Here is a 15,353-nt window from a genome sequence, read left to right on the forward strand (position 1 = left end):
TCTCAGAGTACTTTTCTTTCGTTATCTTAACTCTTCTTCAGCTAATCACACTCTTCGATTTAAAGGGATGGTATAGTATTGGTGGAGATGAAGATTGGACTCTTAACTTTTAAGAACATCTGCATCAATTTAAGTACAATGCCAAGAAACCACCGAGGAAGTAATACAGAGCATAGCATTCCATGAGGAATTCAAAGTTTATGAGATGAAAATCATTTTTGGAATGGGTGAGACATCCAAAAACAAAGTAGAACAAAGCAATCGTAATAAAAGATGGGTCCCACCTTTTATTAGGATTGCTCTTTTTTGGATATCTCAGCCATTTCAAAACCAATTTTCATCAAATAAACATTGAATCCCTCTTGGAATTCATGTTCTTTCATATTTCATAAAAGATGTCTCATTATCTCACCAAAATGTGTTAGAAATCTGAAGTTTGGTCTCAACCAAAACTATATGATCCCTTGAATAGAATTTTGACAGAAATGATGTTTGATGTTTGTGATCCAGCTACTCAGCTGCAGACCTTCCCTCAACCTTGTGTGAGAGCCAAACCAGTGAGATCCCCTAGGGGATGTAATGCTCTCGAACCACTTCAAGATGAGAACCTCAGAAGCCTTTGTTAACTCTGTGTGTGCCACAACTGCTTTCCAGAAGCTCATATGTATTGCAATAATCTCGGAATGATATAGCATACCGTCAGGAAGTTTGCACCATGGCACTCAGAGTTAATTTGACTTTTTTGACCAAGACATGTCCATGCCGGACTGTAAATGTGTAATTACCACAGATGACAGATACAGTGGAGCTCAAAAAAGTGGAATTTACAAATGGGAACATCCTTACATAGAAATAAATAATATGATAATACTATTTGTTTTGAAGCTCCGCCTAAGATACCACTTCCAAGTAATTACATGTTGATGCTCTAAAATAATTTGAAATGAAATAAAAAATCAAACACACAAGCGAGCGACGCGTTCCCACTATTTACTTGATTTTGTACAATTGTATGTATTATCCTCATTGAAATTCTAAGCAAACATATTCTCATTCAGGAACTTTCCACCTTTTATTTTACTAGCTGTGAAAATTCAAATGATATAATTGTCCAGTATGTGATATTGATGTCAGGAGTTGTGAAAACCTAAATTGTGAGACATCCAGAATTTTGCTGTTACACTTCCCCCCCCCCCAAGTATTGTTCAGCTAGGTGCTATATAGTTTATCCCATTTGATGCCCCGCGATACTTTACTCTTTAAGACCACAAGTTCTCCCCTAAGACACTTCTTGAGAAGTGATATGAGGGGGGAAGACTTTGCTCCACGACGGCACTTGGAGACAAAAGAGATGGTAGGTGATAGTCCCACGCATTGTATCTGGTGTCTTAGCACAGTTTAGTCACTCAGTGACTCACCCCAACGCAGTACTGGGTTCTCGCCCTCATTGACGTCAAGGGGAGACCACAAGTGGTAGAGGGAGTCCCACTTGCACTTCGAGAGGCTGACGATTAATCAAATCAATTACTGGAACCACATGTCGGGGGCGGTGCTACCCTGGCTGGCAAACCTGTTGCGTAAGAATGTCAAGGATTCTGGTGTTTAACCCATTGGAGACTAATCCCAAGTATACTTGGGCAGGTGTCTATGGGAAATGCATGTTGTAGCAAAATCAGCTGTCCTTAATGGGTTAATATCATCCGAGTGCAAAAGACAAGGGCAGATTGGCTGTTAGTTAAAGGGGACAGTTTGAGAAAAAAAAAATGGAAGGATTACATGTACATTTATAAACTAATCCGTTTGGGCACATGGGCAGGCTGTTTTGAAGACAATGCGCATGGTCGTGCCAAATTGGAAAAGTGCAAAACTGTAATCAACCAACCTGCCTAGCCCATATTTAGTCACAGTGCGTGCTGCAGAGGTATTGTTCCCTCCAAACCTGTTGTTTCTGCTGTGTAATGATGATGTGAGTGATCAAAGCTTGGCGGCAATGAGAGGAAAGTAAAGCCGATCTGCATAAATCTTTGTGTGCCCCTTCTGCAGCGAAATTATTTGATACTTCTGTTTTCATCACCCAAATGCATGACAGTAATTATGTGAAAGTCAAGACAGCAGTGCATTTTGTTATTATGGAAATCATTATTTTTTTTTAATGAAAAAAAAGTGAAACAGAAGAAAAGCTCATTGAGATCATACAGACAATTATGTTGGCATGTATTCATCATGCTAAACTTTGTCCTTTAAACTTCAAATTGTATTTTGTACCACAAAAATATGGTATGTCTTGAGAAAAAAAAAATGCCACATAGAAATTTAAATGAATATCAGAAAAGAGTGGCTACACCTGAAATGGCTGATTCAAGAATTTTCGATGAGGCAATGAAACCAGTCTCTTCAATATTCAGGCTTACATCACAATGGTTCGCTGGTGATATAAGTGTTTGTCACCATCTTCTATCTCACATCCTTGACACTGTGACATGAGAGTGAAAACTTAATATTTGTATGAGAAATGAGCATACTATACTTGTTAAAATCTCTAGGGATTTACTGTGTTTCAGAGGCAGCAATTTAACACAGTGCTATAAGACCAGAAAGTTTTTGTAGCTACACTACCAATAATGTGTAATGTACAATGTATGTGCTTTGAATGCGAGGTGCAATTCACAATGATTTCATGCCAGGAAAAAGGCTACCAGCTCCTATTATTGAAAATTTTATGCCACACAAATTTCTTGCTTTGCAGTATTCTACTGCCGATTTTTCCAGGAATTTCAACCATGTCTGGCTTACCTTTAAAGGACAAGTTCACCTTCATAAACATAAGGATTGAGAGAATGCAACAATATTAGTAGAACACATCAGTGAAAGTTTGAGGAAAATTGGACAATCGATGCAAAAGTTATGAATTTTTAAAATTTTTGTGTTGGAACCACTGGATGAGGAGACTACTACAGCCTTGAGTCATATGCGTACAACAGTATAAAGAAAATGTAAAGAAAATTCAACTTATTTTCACTTTTTTTGCATAATAAAAGAGCACTTGACTTACCTCTTTCTAAAGGCAGGGGGAATAATATCACCCATAACATTTGTCGGTAACGAGTCGAGGGAATGTGTACTTTTTTCAAAAGATGAAATTTTGTGAAATTCTCTTTATATTTTTCTTATATTGTTGTACGCATGTGATATCTAAGTTATTCACACACTGCAGTAGTCTTCTCATCCAGTGGTTACTGCACAAAAACTTCAAAAATTCATAACTTTTGAACGGATTGTCTGATTTTCCTCAAACTTTCAATGATGTGTTCTACTAATATTGCTACATTCTCTCAATCCTTATGTTTATGAAGGTGAACTTGTCCTTTAAAGTGGTGCATTTAATCTGATATGCCATGGTTCTTAACAGAACACTGCAAGCATTTCGCACATCGTCAGTTGTTGAGCAGCTGGCAAATTACAGACCTCGTGTGCATTTGTGTTTTTCTTCCATTGATATATAAACTGCTTTTCACGCTCCTCCCATTATGGGCAGTGCTTGATTTTATCTCGTGCAGTTGGTCAAATTATCTGGAAAGTGACGCAGAACACAGGAGGCATCCATTGTTGGAGGAACCTTGAAAAACGATTTGTATCACAGCAATTTTGGGGGAATTTTGCCCTGGCGAGTGTGCATCACATGGGTTTAGAAGAGGCATGGGGGGGGGGGGGGGGAGGGGGAGAAGAGAGGGAGAGAGTGAAATTTGTGAGGCCTTGCAGTGCTTCCCGCCCCTTACGTCCTTAGCGTGAGTTAACGACAGGTATTGGTGTGTGTCACATAGCGTTTGCTCCGGACTCATTGTCTTTTGGGGCATCGTGAGGCACCTGACACTCCCAAACCTTGTTCCACTGGATGCCCCCGTCTGTGACAGCCACCTGCTGGCAGAGATTGCATCAAAACTTTTCAGAGCAGTGGAAACAAAAAGACACTTGTTGCTTCAAATCCTGTGTATAATGGCCACCTCTTTATTGCAGGCAGCTGGTTGATACTTTTGGAGATCATATCTTTGCACTGTGAAGTGATCACCATCAGTCAACCTTTCCCCATCTTCAAAAACTTTTATGTATTTCATATGACCAACGAGAGAGGGAAAAAAAGGGAAAATTTATATATGAATGATGGAATGAAATGTAAGAAAAAAGTATGGCTCATTCATTGGCAAGTGTTACATCATCAAGTGGTTTAATGTTTACTCTCTGATTACAGGCTGTGTGCAAAATGCAGGTTGCGAATAAAGATTGTTTCTAGCATGCAAATATTTGGATATGCAAATTGCTCTCAACCTTTGAATAGTGGCCACCTGTCTGAAGTATTCACTTCAGACCTAGTCACCATCTCCCCTATTTTGTGCTCTTGTGGTCAATGAGGTCTTCCCTGATGTGGATGCTTGGCTTATTACCCATTGAGGATGGACTGATTTTGCTGCAACACACATTTCCCATATACCCCTGCCCAAGTATACTTGGGGCTCGTCCTCAATGGATTTAAATAGCACAAAGGGAGCATACATGCAACTTATTTACCACGGGCAGTTTTTTCTGCGTATATACTGTGAAGCAGTGCTATGCTTTGCTGAAATCAAAGAAGTCAATATAGCTTGTACTCTTATGTATATTATCTCTTTGTATGTGACTGTGTATACATGCCGTGTTTGTTCAAAATGGCAGAAGACACCAGGCAGATTATAGGTTATAGATGAGTTCGTAGAGAGATGAATGGAAAGATAAATGAAGAGATAGATTGATAAATGAATAAATAGATAAATAAAAAGGTAAATGGAGACTGAGATAGATTGATAGATAGGTAAATAGATAGAGGAAAAAAAGAGAGATCAATAGAAAGATACAAGATATATATATATATATATATGTATATATATGTATATATAGATAGATAGATAGATACAGATAAAAAGAGAAACAGAGAAGGCGAGTCAGGCATCCAAGACAGACAGACAGATTTCCACAGAACAAATGATGTACCTTAATCTCTAACATGCTTTCTTTGTTTTTTAATAAATATTCCCCTCTCCCTTTCTCACGTATGTGCGCATTGTAGTCTGGCCGTATCTCGAGGTGACAAAAACTGTCCACTCGAGCCGTTGGCGCTCGGTGAAAATTAATTACTTCCCGTTCTCCTTACTGCCCCCACCCCCCAACCACCAGTAGCCCTTCCTATCCAGTCAGTATGTAAACATCCCTTTCCATCCCCCTCTACCTACTATTTTTTCTTCTGTCCCTTTTTTTTTTTTTGTACCCCTTCACCAGAGTTGTAAACCTCCCCCATATTAAAAACTCTTCGTGCCGATGGCAGACTGTCAAAGTCTGCGGAGGGTCTCTGAGACGTAGCGGTGACACTTGCGATAGACGTCAGCGTGAGAGAGTCGTTGGTGAGAGTGTGCAACGAGCGATCGAAAACTCTCTATGTGTCAGCCGTTATCTTTGGTTTCCGTCGTACAAATTCCATGTGGATTCTGCTCAGATTTTCTCTTCTACAAATGTGTTGTTGATTGATTCCGTTCGTCAGATTTGCAGAGGATAAGCGAAAGTGTGAAGTGAATGTCATTGATTGTAAATCCGTCACAATGCTGGCCCGGGCACTTTTAAAACACATCTTTCATCAGAAGGTAGTGTGCATGTTACAGTCGGGTTTCACAGAGATACAGTATCTGCATCAGTTGTGAGTTTAATGTTTGTTGTAGGTATGGCAATGACTGAAATCACAGTGATTGATTTGTGCTTCAACACTGAAATTATTTGTGCATTAAAGAGTAAAACAAAACTTCAGCTTAATAATGCCCCGTGTCTTTAAGATTGCATTTTTCTGAAATATGGATGTGGTTTATTTTGATTTTTGGTTCAAGGCTTTTATTCCAGTAACTCAATAGTCCACTACAAATGTGTAAAATGTCACTGTCAAAAGTCCTGTCAAAAATCTGCAAAGTGTTCTCCATACAATGTGCTAGGTTGCGGACTCATACAGTCTCAGTTTTAGTATTGCTTGTGAGAAGCAGTGGATGTCTTAAGAGTTTTGCCTCATGAGGAGCTATCATGGCTCAATGGAAAAGTTCAGGGACCACTAATCATGAGGTCCCTGGTTCAAGTCCCCCTGTCCGTAGCAGTTGTGCCCAAAGGCAAAGTATCTTCATCTCCTAGTCGTCCAGTGAGAAGAATCCTTGAAGCTCACGGTGCCGTGGTTGCTTGCTTAACAAGATGAAGCATCCATTCTTTCCTTGGTAGCAAGACTGTCATTTTATGCTTGATGTTCGAAGTCTTTCTGTGAAATGCGGCATGAGCAAATTTGCCATTTCCAGATTAAATCTCTAATGTGTGTGCCCTGCCCAAAAGAGCACCTTAGCAGCAACATTAAAACAAGTCATAAATCACTTCAATTCATCATTAAATTCATAGGTACTTAGCACAGGAATATTGACATTATTCCCCTTTTCTTTCTTCAGTTTGGTATTCATTTCATTTTATAGCATGTTATATAGTGTCATGATATTAGTTTATGGTATGATATTAGACAATAATATAAAGATGGAGTTGTTTTATTTTTTCTAAGTCTTATCACCTACTACGAATCCAGCTTATACATAGTGGGCAAGATATTTTTTTACTCTATGTCAACAGTCAGGTGTCATGTGTTTGCAATGACATTAATATGTTAAACTACGGGTGAGATTGATGCATTTATGTTATGATTTATGTTGTTATGATCTTGTCATTCATCTGGCAGGCTTTCCTTGATCAGGAGTATTGATTCTTTTTATTTTTGTAGTTGATGTTATTTTGTTGTCATTCTTTAATGGGGGTAATCTGCCTCCTTCAGTTGCCACTATTCCCTCTGATTCATAAATTGCATCAACTTCATAAGTTCTGATGTAATGTGTATTGTACCCAATGGCTGTTTTAGCAAAGGTTTAAAAGTGTTTTTAGAGAGCTGTTCCATATTTGTTGTCAAAGTTCCATTTTTGAAAATGGATACAGATTCTCACACTTGAGGTGTGGGTCACAGAGAATCAGCCATAAGTTTACCTGCAAAAAAAAACTACCCAGACCCATGCATACTCCAAGACTATACTAACACAGCTGTGAATATGTAGGGCAATGAGCTTGAGATAAATTTTCATTATGATATTTTGGTTATTCAATCTGCTCAGTTTCAGTCTTGTCTGCAGGTAGTTGAAACTTTGCCATCATATTTCTTGAGTGATACCTCCTGTCAAACATTTTGCCCTTGATATCCCATTCTGATTTTCGTTGTTTTATTTTTTCTTATGTGTGCCTTTATTAAGAGTCTGCATGGTATTTTATTTTTTCATCATTTCCTCAGACTGCCGGCTCATCAGAACTGTGTGATGGCTCGGTCTCACTGGATGAGTACCTTGAGATGAAGCAGAAGCTGTCCAATGCGGAGGGCCGCGTCCAGCACCTCCTCAACATGAACAAACGTCTGAATCAGGATGTCGCCATGCTACAGTCTATGGTGAGTCTCTGGCCACATGACCAATGGCAGACCTTGTACCTGGGCTCTGTTTCATAAAGCTGTCTGTAAAGTTACGCACAACTTTACGAACAACTTCAGTATGGCAAGCCAAGTGGGTTTCCTAATCATTGTTTATTTCAGAAGCTAAAGTTGAAATTTGCAGATAATTAATAATTATTCTTTAACAGGGGTTTTTAGTTGAAAGAGTATTTTTGCCCCAATGAAGATGAAATCTTGACATACAGCAAGGTTGCATACAGTCATACTTTGTTCAAATGTAAGAGAGAAAATGGTCACATGTATTGGCACGTCATATTTAATTCATGCGTCATAAAGTCATGGGTAACTTTGTAACTGCGTAACCAACAATCGGAAAACAGAGATTTTGATCACCAAAAAAGTCACATTTTTTGACAATCCTTTTCTTATATCAGAGTAAGCCAAAATATTATATTAAGTGTGCACCAGATTGCACAATTTACAGCGTAATAGTGCTCAAGCTGCTGACTGTGGTATGTGTGTTCTGTTCTCGGTTTGATGTGCATTTTTTATGGGGGGGATTGTAAAGTAGGTAAGATGGAGTGCAGTTTAAGATGGGGTGTGGTAACGAAAAAATATGATGTATGGAGCAGAAATAGTCACAGCACTTCTCACCACAGAGTATGACAGCAGACCGCTTCCCAATGTCTTCAAACACGGGGAATACCTCAACCGCAGAAATTACTCGTACTCGCCGTCTGATTACTAATAATAGCAAGAGGGACGTAATCCAGGGAGATTAATTTGGTCGCAGATTTGTGGTCAAGAATATTGGCAATCTAAAGTGACATGGGGATGATTAAAATTAGTTCCCCCCGAATTAGTCAACCTGCGTATCAAAGACGTATGCTGGAGTGGCGAATTCCCTTTGTTGTCTGCCTGGGGTGGAGTTGGATGGGATAGCGTCATCGCTCACCGGTAGCAAAATTTCACATGACGTTGACCTCTACTTGGTCACAGTGGGCAGCAAGCAGATGTCTACTAAAGAAAACATACTCGCCTGATAATTACATGTATCTATGTCTTTGATGGGAGCCCCACTTAACCCGTTGAAGACCAGTCCCGAGCGTACTCGCGCAGGTGTCTATGGGAAACATGCGCTGTAGCAAAATCAGCTCGTCCTAAATGGGTTAAAAGAGTGACAGTCCTTTGCATGTTAATTTCACCACATTATCAGAGACTCCAGCATAGCTTAAAGGTCCAGTTTACCATTGGGAACAGTGATTTAAAAAATGTTCAAGATATCACATTTGATGCATATGTGTAGGTCTGTTGTATCACAAAACGACCTACCATATAAGATTTTTGCAATAAAGTCTAAAATATAAGGAGATGTCAGTATTTTTCTCAATAAACTGTAACTGTAGACGGTTTAATCTGGAAGTATTCTTATTATAACTATTGTTCACATTTTGTGTATTTAACAATACTAAACCTCAATTATACGGATTCAGTTTTTTTACAGTGGTTGTTTCTGTCCCTAGCTCGCATTTTAGAACTAGTTTAAAGCACTAATGCTGGGTTTTTGTTTCATCTGCAAATTGTAAACTATGCCTTTAACCCTTTATGTCCCCATGAGACAAATGTGCACAAACTTCACACACAAACCTATGAACTGGAAATTGATGCTGCAAGCAGAGGGTTAAAGGGCTGGTATAGTGTTGGTGGGGATGAAGATTGGGCTTTTAACTTTTTGCAAGATACTGAGAAACCACGTATGAAATGTTACAGAGCGAACCATTCCAAGGGGGAATTCAAAGTTTATTTGATGAAAATCGGTTTTGAAATGGCTACATGAGATATCCAAAACAAAGTAAAACAAAGAGATCCTAATAAAAGTAGGGTCCAACCTTTTATTAGTATTGAATGTTTTGGGTATCTCAGCCATTTCAAAACCAATTTTCATCAAATAAACTTTGAATTCCTCTTGGAATTACATGTATTGTTCTTTCATATTCCATCAGGGGTTTTCATTATCTCACGAAAAATGTTGGAAACCCAAAGCCAGGTCTCTACCAAAACTATACAAACCCTTTAACCAGGCCGTACATTGTATCTTGACACACTATTGCTGTCCCACATTTATGTCTCGAAGTGATGTTTAAATTTGAACTAACAATTATTGATATTTCATTTTCCTCACCGTAAATGCCTTTTGCTAACGCATCCCAGACAGGAGACTGATAATGCACCATCCTAAAATTTGATACTTGCCACTGGGATCCCTGGGGCTTGTTGGACTACATGATAGTGCGGCATCCTGTTGGTGGTAAAACCAATGCCTCACACTCACACGGTGGTTCATTCTGGTATAAGCCAGACACTCAACCTTGCTCACATTGCTCACATGCACTCTTTTTCAATGACTGTGTGTATATGTTTGTATTTGTATGTGTGTGTGTGTGTGTGTATGTGTGTGTGTGTGTGTGTGTGTGTGTGTGTGTGGAGGGGGGGATGGTAGACAGTTTGCATGAGTTAATTCAGGTCACCACTTATTAACCCGTTGAGGACGGACTGATTTTGCTACAACACGTATTTCCCATAGACCCCTGCCCGAGTATACTTGGGACTCGTCCTCAACGGGTTAAAGGGGCAGCTTCATCTAAACAGAAGAACAGTTTAGAAAACAATTAAATGAGCACCATCATACCATAAAACAGTTAGAGAGATTTCTGCAGAGAATGTTGAATTGGACACCATGCTTGAGATAACACCTATGTCCACACAAGTCATCATTATCTGTATCTTGACAAGACAATGACAAGAATGGATAAAATGTATTGTTAACATTCAGAGTTACATTTGTATTTACCATTACTAACCCACTGTCAATAGAACCTGACGAGTCTTGTACTATGTCAGTGGAAATTTGGGAGTCCAGCGGGAAACCATTGAAACATGAAAAGAATATTTCACCAAAAGGCTGTTGAACAAAGCTGAGATAAGGCACAGGAAAAAAAAAAAACAGAAATTTACATCACAGGACAGCATTATGGCAATTCATGTACTACTGTAATTCAGCCTAGCAGTACGTAGTCCATGAAGTGCCACTCCAATGTGGTATGGATGACTTTTTAATGAGAGGAAAACAGCCTGATTGACCGACATATTTTCACTTCCTTTTTTTTAGCTGCCCTCATGCTACTGTCATGTTACCTTCCTTGAATACAAGATTTTGTTTGTTTGTTTGCCTTTGGGGTGTTTTGTTTTGTTTTTGATTTTTTTTTTTTACACAAAGATTACATTTCTGCCACTTGTCTCAGAATCAGCAGTGCAGGTTCAAGTTCCCAATTTCTTTTTTCCCTCCACTTGATTGATTGATTTATTAATTTATCATTATTTATTTATTTATTTATTTATTCATTTATTCATTTATTTACTTATTTGTTTATTTATTTATTTATTTATTTATTTATTTATTTATTCATATATCTATCTTATCTTTTTATTTATTTATTCATTTATTTCTTCTTCTTTTTTTTGGGGGGGGGGGGGGAGGGCAGTGGATGCGACTCACAGATCCTTCTACCATGATGGAAGGAGACCCCGAAGACATCAAACATTGAGGGCAGGCCTTTATAGGACTGACTCATGTCAGTTTTGGGGTTTAGACAAGAAATAACATTTTGATGAACCTGTTCCTGTACCAGGCCAGAGGCTGTCACTCCAAACCACGGTGCGTAACGAGACAGGAATGCGCAGGGACAAGCTTTGGGGAGGTCTAAACCGCCCGAGTATCGCAAAGTTTTTCAACCCAGCATATGACACTCCCTATTCGCTGTGGTGATGGCATGGCCCACACAAGTTTGCTCTCATTCCTTTAGTTTACGAAGTCACATTGGCGATCATTACTCTTTGTTCCTTAACCCTTTGAGGACGAGCCTCGAGTATACTCGGGCAAGTGTCTATTATGGGAAATGCATGTTGTAGCAAAATCAGCCAGGTTAATGGTTTTGTGGGGGGGGTTTTCGTGGAATACGTGCTGGCCAAGGCATACCACTCTGTATATACCTGCCGTTTGACTTCAGTGCAATCTTTATACCTTTGGGCAACATCTTTTTGGAACTCTTTGGGAAGGCCAAGCCCAAAACACCACATGATTAGATGAAACATGGCAGCAATTATCTCGTCACCCCTCCTTTGTCAGTGTCCTTGGTGCTGATGAGATGTTTGTGTATGCATGAATGTGTGTGAATGTTTATAACACAATCGCACCCTGATTCTCTAAACTCCTTTAAAGACTTTAGATACAAAATCGACTTGGTTCTGGCAGTGAAAGGGGAACATCATTGTAGAGGAGAATGTAGACCGAGAACATAATGCTGGTTATAGTTTGAGTCAGTTAAGAGGAATTTCGTGTTATCTTATCCCATTGTGCATGGTATTATGTTCACCTGCTTGACGCCGTTTTCCATCGGGGTCATCCTGCCACTCAGGGGATACCAGGAGGTACATGTAGGCCTATTGTGCACCTGCTTAGAGTGTGTGTATGTCCTCCAGACCAATTACCAGGTCTTTTTCCGGTTCACTACAAGAGAATAGGGGGAAACTCTTTGACATGTTTGGGTTGTGGCTGTACCGTCCATGGAACTCCTTTTTTTTTATTGTATAGCCCTTACATCAGAGTCTTTACTCCTTCCTACCTGTAGACTTTAATTTTTGTGAGACAAAACCACTTGGGTGTGACGATGTTATGTTTCCACATGAACACGCCTGTGAAGCCATAGAGATTAATAGAATTGTGTAATTCAAAAAATTCTTTGGTAGTTCAGGAAATAATTTTCCCGGTATCGCATAGCAAGTTGCTATGCATTTTGGTATGACTGCTATACAAAATGTAATTTGCATAGCAGTGTCATTACATAGACTTGTATACCATTTTGTTGAAAATGTATGTCCATCGACAACTGTATTCAATTTTGAGAAGGAAAATTATTCCCTGTAGTTCGATTCAGGAGATTGATACAGTACTCCATGGGGAAAGGATGGCAGTTGATATAACACAATGCATATAAAGTGCGACATGAATTAATGTTGTATGTATAACAGACAATCATTTCTCTGTTTGTTTATTGTTTGTTTTTAAGGGGATGTAGAAAACTTTATGCATGCATGGCATTTTCCTCGCACATACATGGGGTCCTTCCGAAACTTGAATCCTGAACCTTGCCGTACATTGCATGTCTGGATCAGACATACTGTCCAACGAACCACCATGCCAATGTGCATACCTACGGGCAGGCTTTGACATGATTCAGCCAGTGTCACACACCCTGTCTTCTTCCCGTGAACCAAAACGGGGGATTAGATCCCGGAGACGTGTTCAACTGGAGTTGAGGATGACAAGTTTAGGGATACCAAGGGGTATCCAGGGGTCTGACCTGGGCACCCAACCACTCTCTATTACTAGACATGTCATTTCTTGTTTGTTTAGTTCTTTTTCCTCCTCTTTATGTTTCCCGTTTTCCCCCTTAACCTGTTGAGGACGAGTCCCGAGTATACTCGGGCAAGTGTCTATAGGAAATGTTTGTTGTACAGGTAGCAAAATCAGCCCGTCCTCAATGGGTTAAATTTTGATTCATTGGTGTGTATTGCATGTCCTTTGTAGGTTATAGAAAAAAAAAAGGAAACTAGAGTCTAAGTTTTAGAAGGGAAATTTAATTTGAGCAAGATGAGGTTAAGACTCTATTCAGTTGTGTGTGGGAGTGTCTGTGCTTGGTTTTGTGTTTACTGTTTTGTTTTCTTTGTGTATATGTATAAGAAATTAAAAAAAAAAGATATCTTATTAATTCATTTAAGATCCCTTATTTCTCTCACTTAGTTATCATTCAGTTCAAATCAAATTTCAGCCTTTTTCAATGTAATTTTGATTAATTAATCTGCTATTTGTATGAATATGGTGATATACAATATGTAACCACTTGATACTGAGCCAAAATGTATTTCTTATTTAGGATCTACCGAAGTATTATGGATAAGAAAAGTGTTATATTTTAAATGTTTTGACCATGGCTTGGTTATTTTGTTATACTTAGCTACAATGAGCCTATTTTTGTGTAAGACTCCCGAGACCCCCCCCACCCCCCTTGCTGCCTGGACTTAAATTGATAAAGAATATGCTCTGTGTTTACAAGGCGTGACCTTCATTTTTAAGCTATTGGCAGGATATATGATGTTTATGATGTAACCCCTTTTTACAGTATGTACGTCATTGCCTTCATCTTTCACATCACTCCACTATGTAGTGAATGAATGCTGCATATAAGAGAGATAGAGAGAGATAGATACACACACTCTGTGACACTCATATCCCAACAGGCATTAAATAACATCTATCCATTTCTTTTGGGCATATACATACTCCCACATATAGACATACAGTTAAACTCGCCTAAGTCGACGTCACATATGTCGAATAATCGCGCAAGTCGATGATTTTAAAAAGTCCTGATTTTTTCCCATTGACTTGCGTGTATTAATTCACTCACAAGTCGAATTTTTTAAGTCGAATACTCGCCTAAGTCGTTGAAATTCCAAGAAGACTTTCACGGAAAAACCGTTGAATTCACTGTGCCTAAGTCGAATAAGATTTTATAGTGTAATAAATCACTGTCAAAATCACGAGATGCCAGTTTTTGTTTACATTCAGTATATACCAAAAGAAACTTTGCGTTAATAAACATTAACGTTTCATTAATGCAAGCGGTATCACCTGAATCGTTAGTAAAGCAAACTAACGATCGGGAAAATTAACGTTTGTAGTAATGATGAGTAACGATCCCTAGCGCAAATTAACGATGTTTCGTTAACATTAACAATAGGTATAAACGCAAGAATTCTCGCGAGATTTTGGTTTTGTAACGAGACCTAGAGACGACATAGCCCTTGCCGAGTGTAGCGATCTATGCCTTATATTTAGCGGAATCTTTTCGCGAATCGAATCACGATTTCGCGAATGGTTAATTTGCGACCGGGGTCACCAAAAACGCACTGCCGGGCCACCAAAAAAGCCGGATGTTTGCCTTCAGTTTTGGAAATGAACAGCGGTAACAATCGGCTCCATAAGATGCTAGAATAAATGTCAGATGTTTGCTCTTAATTTTGGAAATTAATAACGGTAATATTCGACTCCGTATAATACTAAAATAAATGTCGGATGTTTGCTTATACTTTTGGAAATTGATAATGGTAAGATTCAGTTCCGTGTATACGGTGCTGAAATTTATGTCAGATATTTGATTTTGCGTTCGGAAATGAATAAGGATAAAATACGGCTCCGGAAGATGCTGAAATAAAGGTCGAATGTTTGCTTTGACGTTGGGATATGAATAATAATGATATTCAACTCCATACGATGCTAAAATAAATGCCGGACGTTTACTTTTACGTTCGAAAGTAAATAACAATAACATTCATCTCCGGAAGATGCTAAAGTAAATGTCGAATTATCCCTTTGACGTTCGGAAATGAATGGCAATAATAATCAACTTCGTACGATGATAAAATGAATGCCAGATGTTTACTTTTACGTTCGAAAGTAAATAACAATAACATTCAGCTCCGGAAGATGCTAAAGTAAATTTCGAATTATCCCTTTGACGTTCGGAAATGAATAACAATAATAATCAACTTCGTACGACGATGAGATAAATGTAGGATGTTCGCTTTTATGTTCAAAAGTAAATAGCAATAACATTCAGCTCCGGAAGATGCTAAAAATATATGTCGAATGATCCCTTTGACGTTCTAAAATGAATAACAATAATATTCAACTCCGTACGATGAT

At 38.7% G+C, this 15,353-nt stretch overlaps 1 protein-coding gene across 1 annotated transcript in view; it reads left to right on the forward strand.

Annotated features, from left to right (window-relative positions):
* LOC140227544 (ARF GTPase-activating protein GIT2-like) overlaps nt 1-15,353 on the forward strand; it is a 101,246-nt gene that overhangs the window by 76,050 nt on the left and 9,843 nt on the right. The window contains exon 13 of the mRNA XM_072307949.1: nt 7,376-7,528. Within this exon, the coding sequence (XP_072164050.1) occupies nt 7,376-7,528 (153 nt within the window). The remainder of the gene's footprint in view (nt 1-7,375; nt 7,529-15,353) is intronic.

Source organism: Diadema setosum, chromosome 4 (genome assembly GCF_964275005.1).
Source record: "Diadema setosum chromosome 4, eeDiaSeto1, whole genome shotgun sequence".
NCBI classification, from domain to species: domain Eukaryota; kingdom Metazoa; phylum Echinodermata; class Echinoidea; order Diadematoida; family Diadematidae; genus Diadema; species Diadema setosum.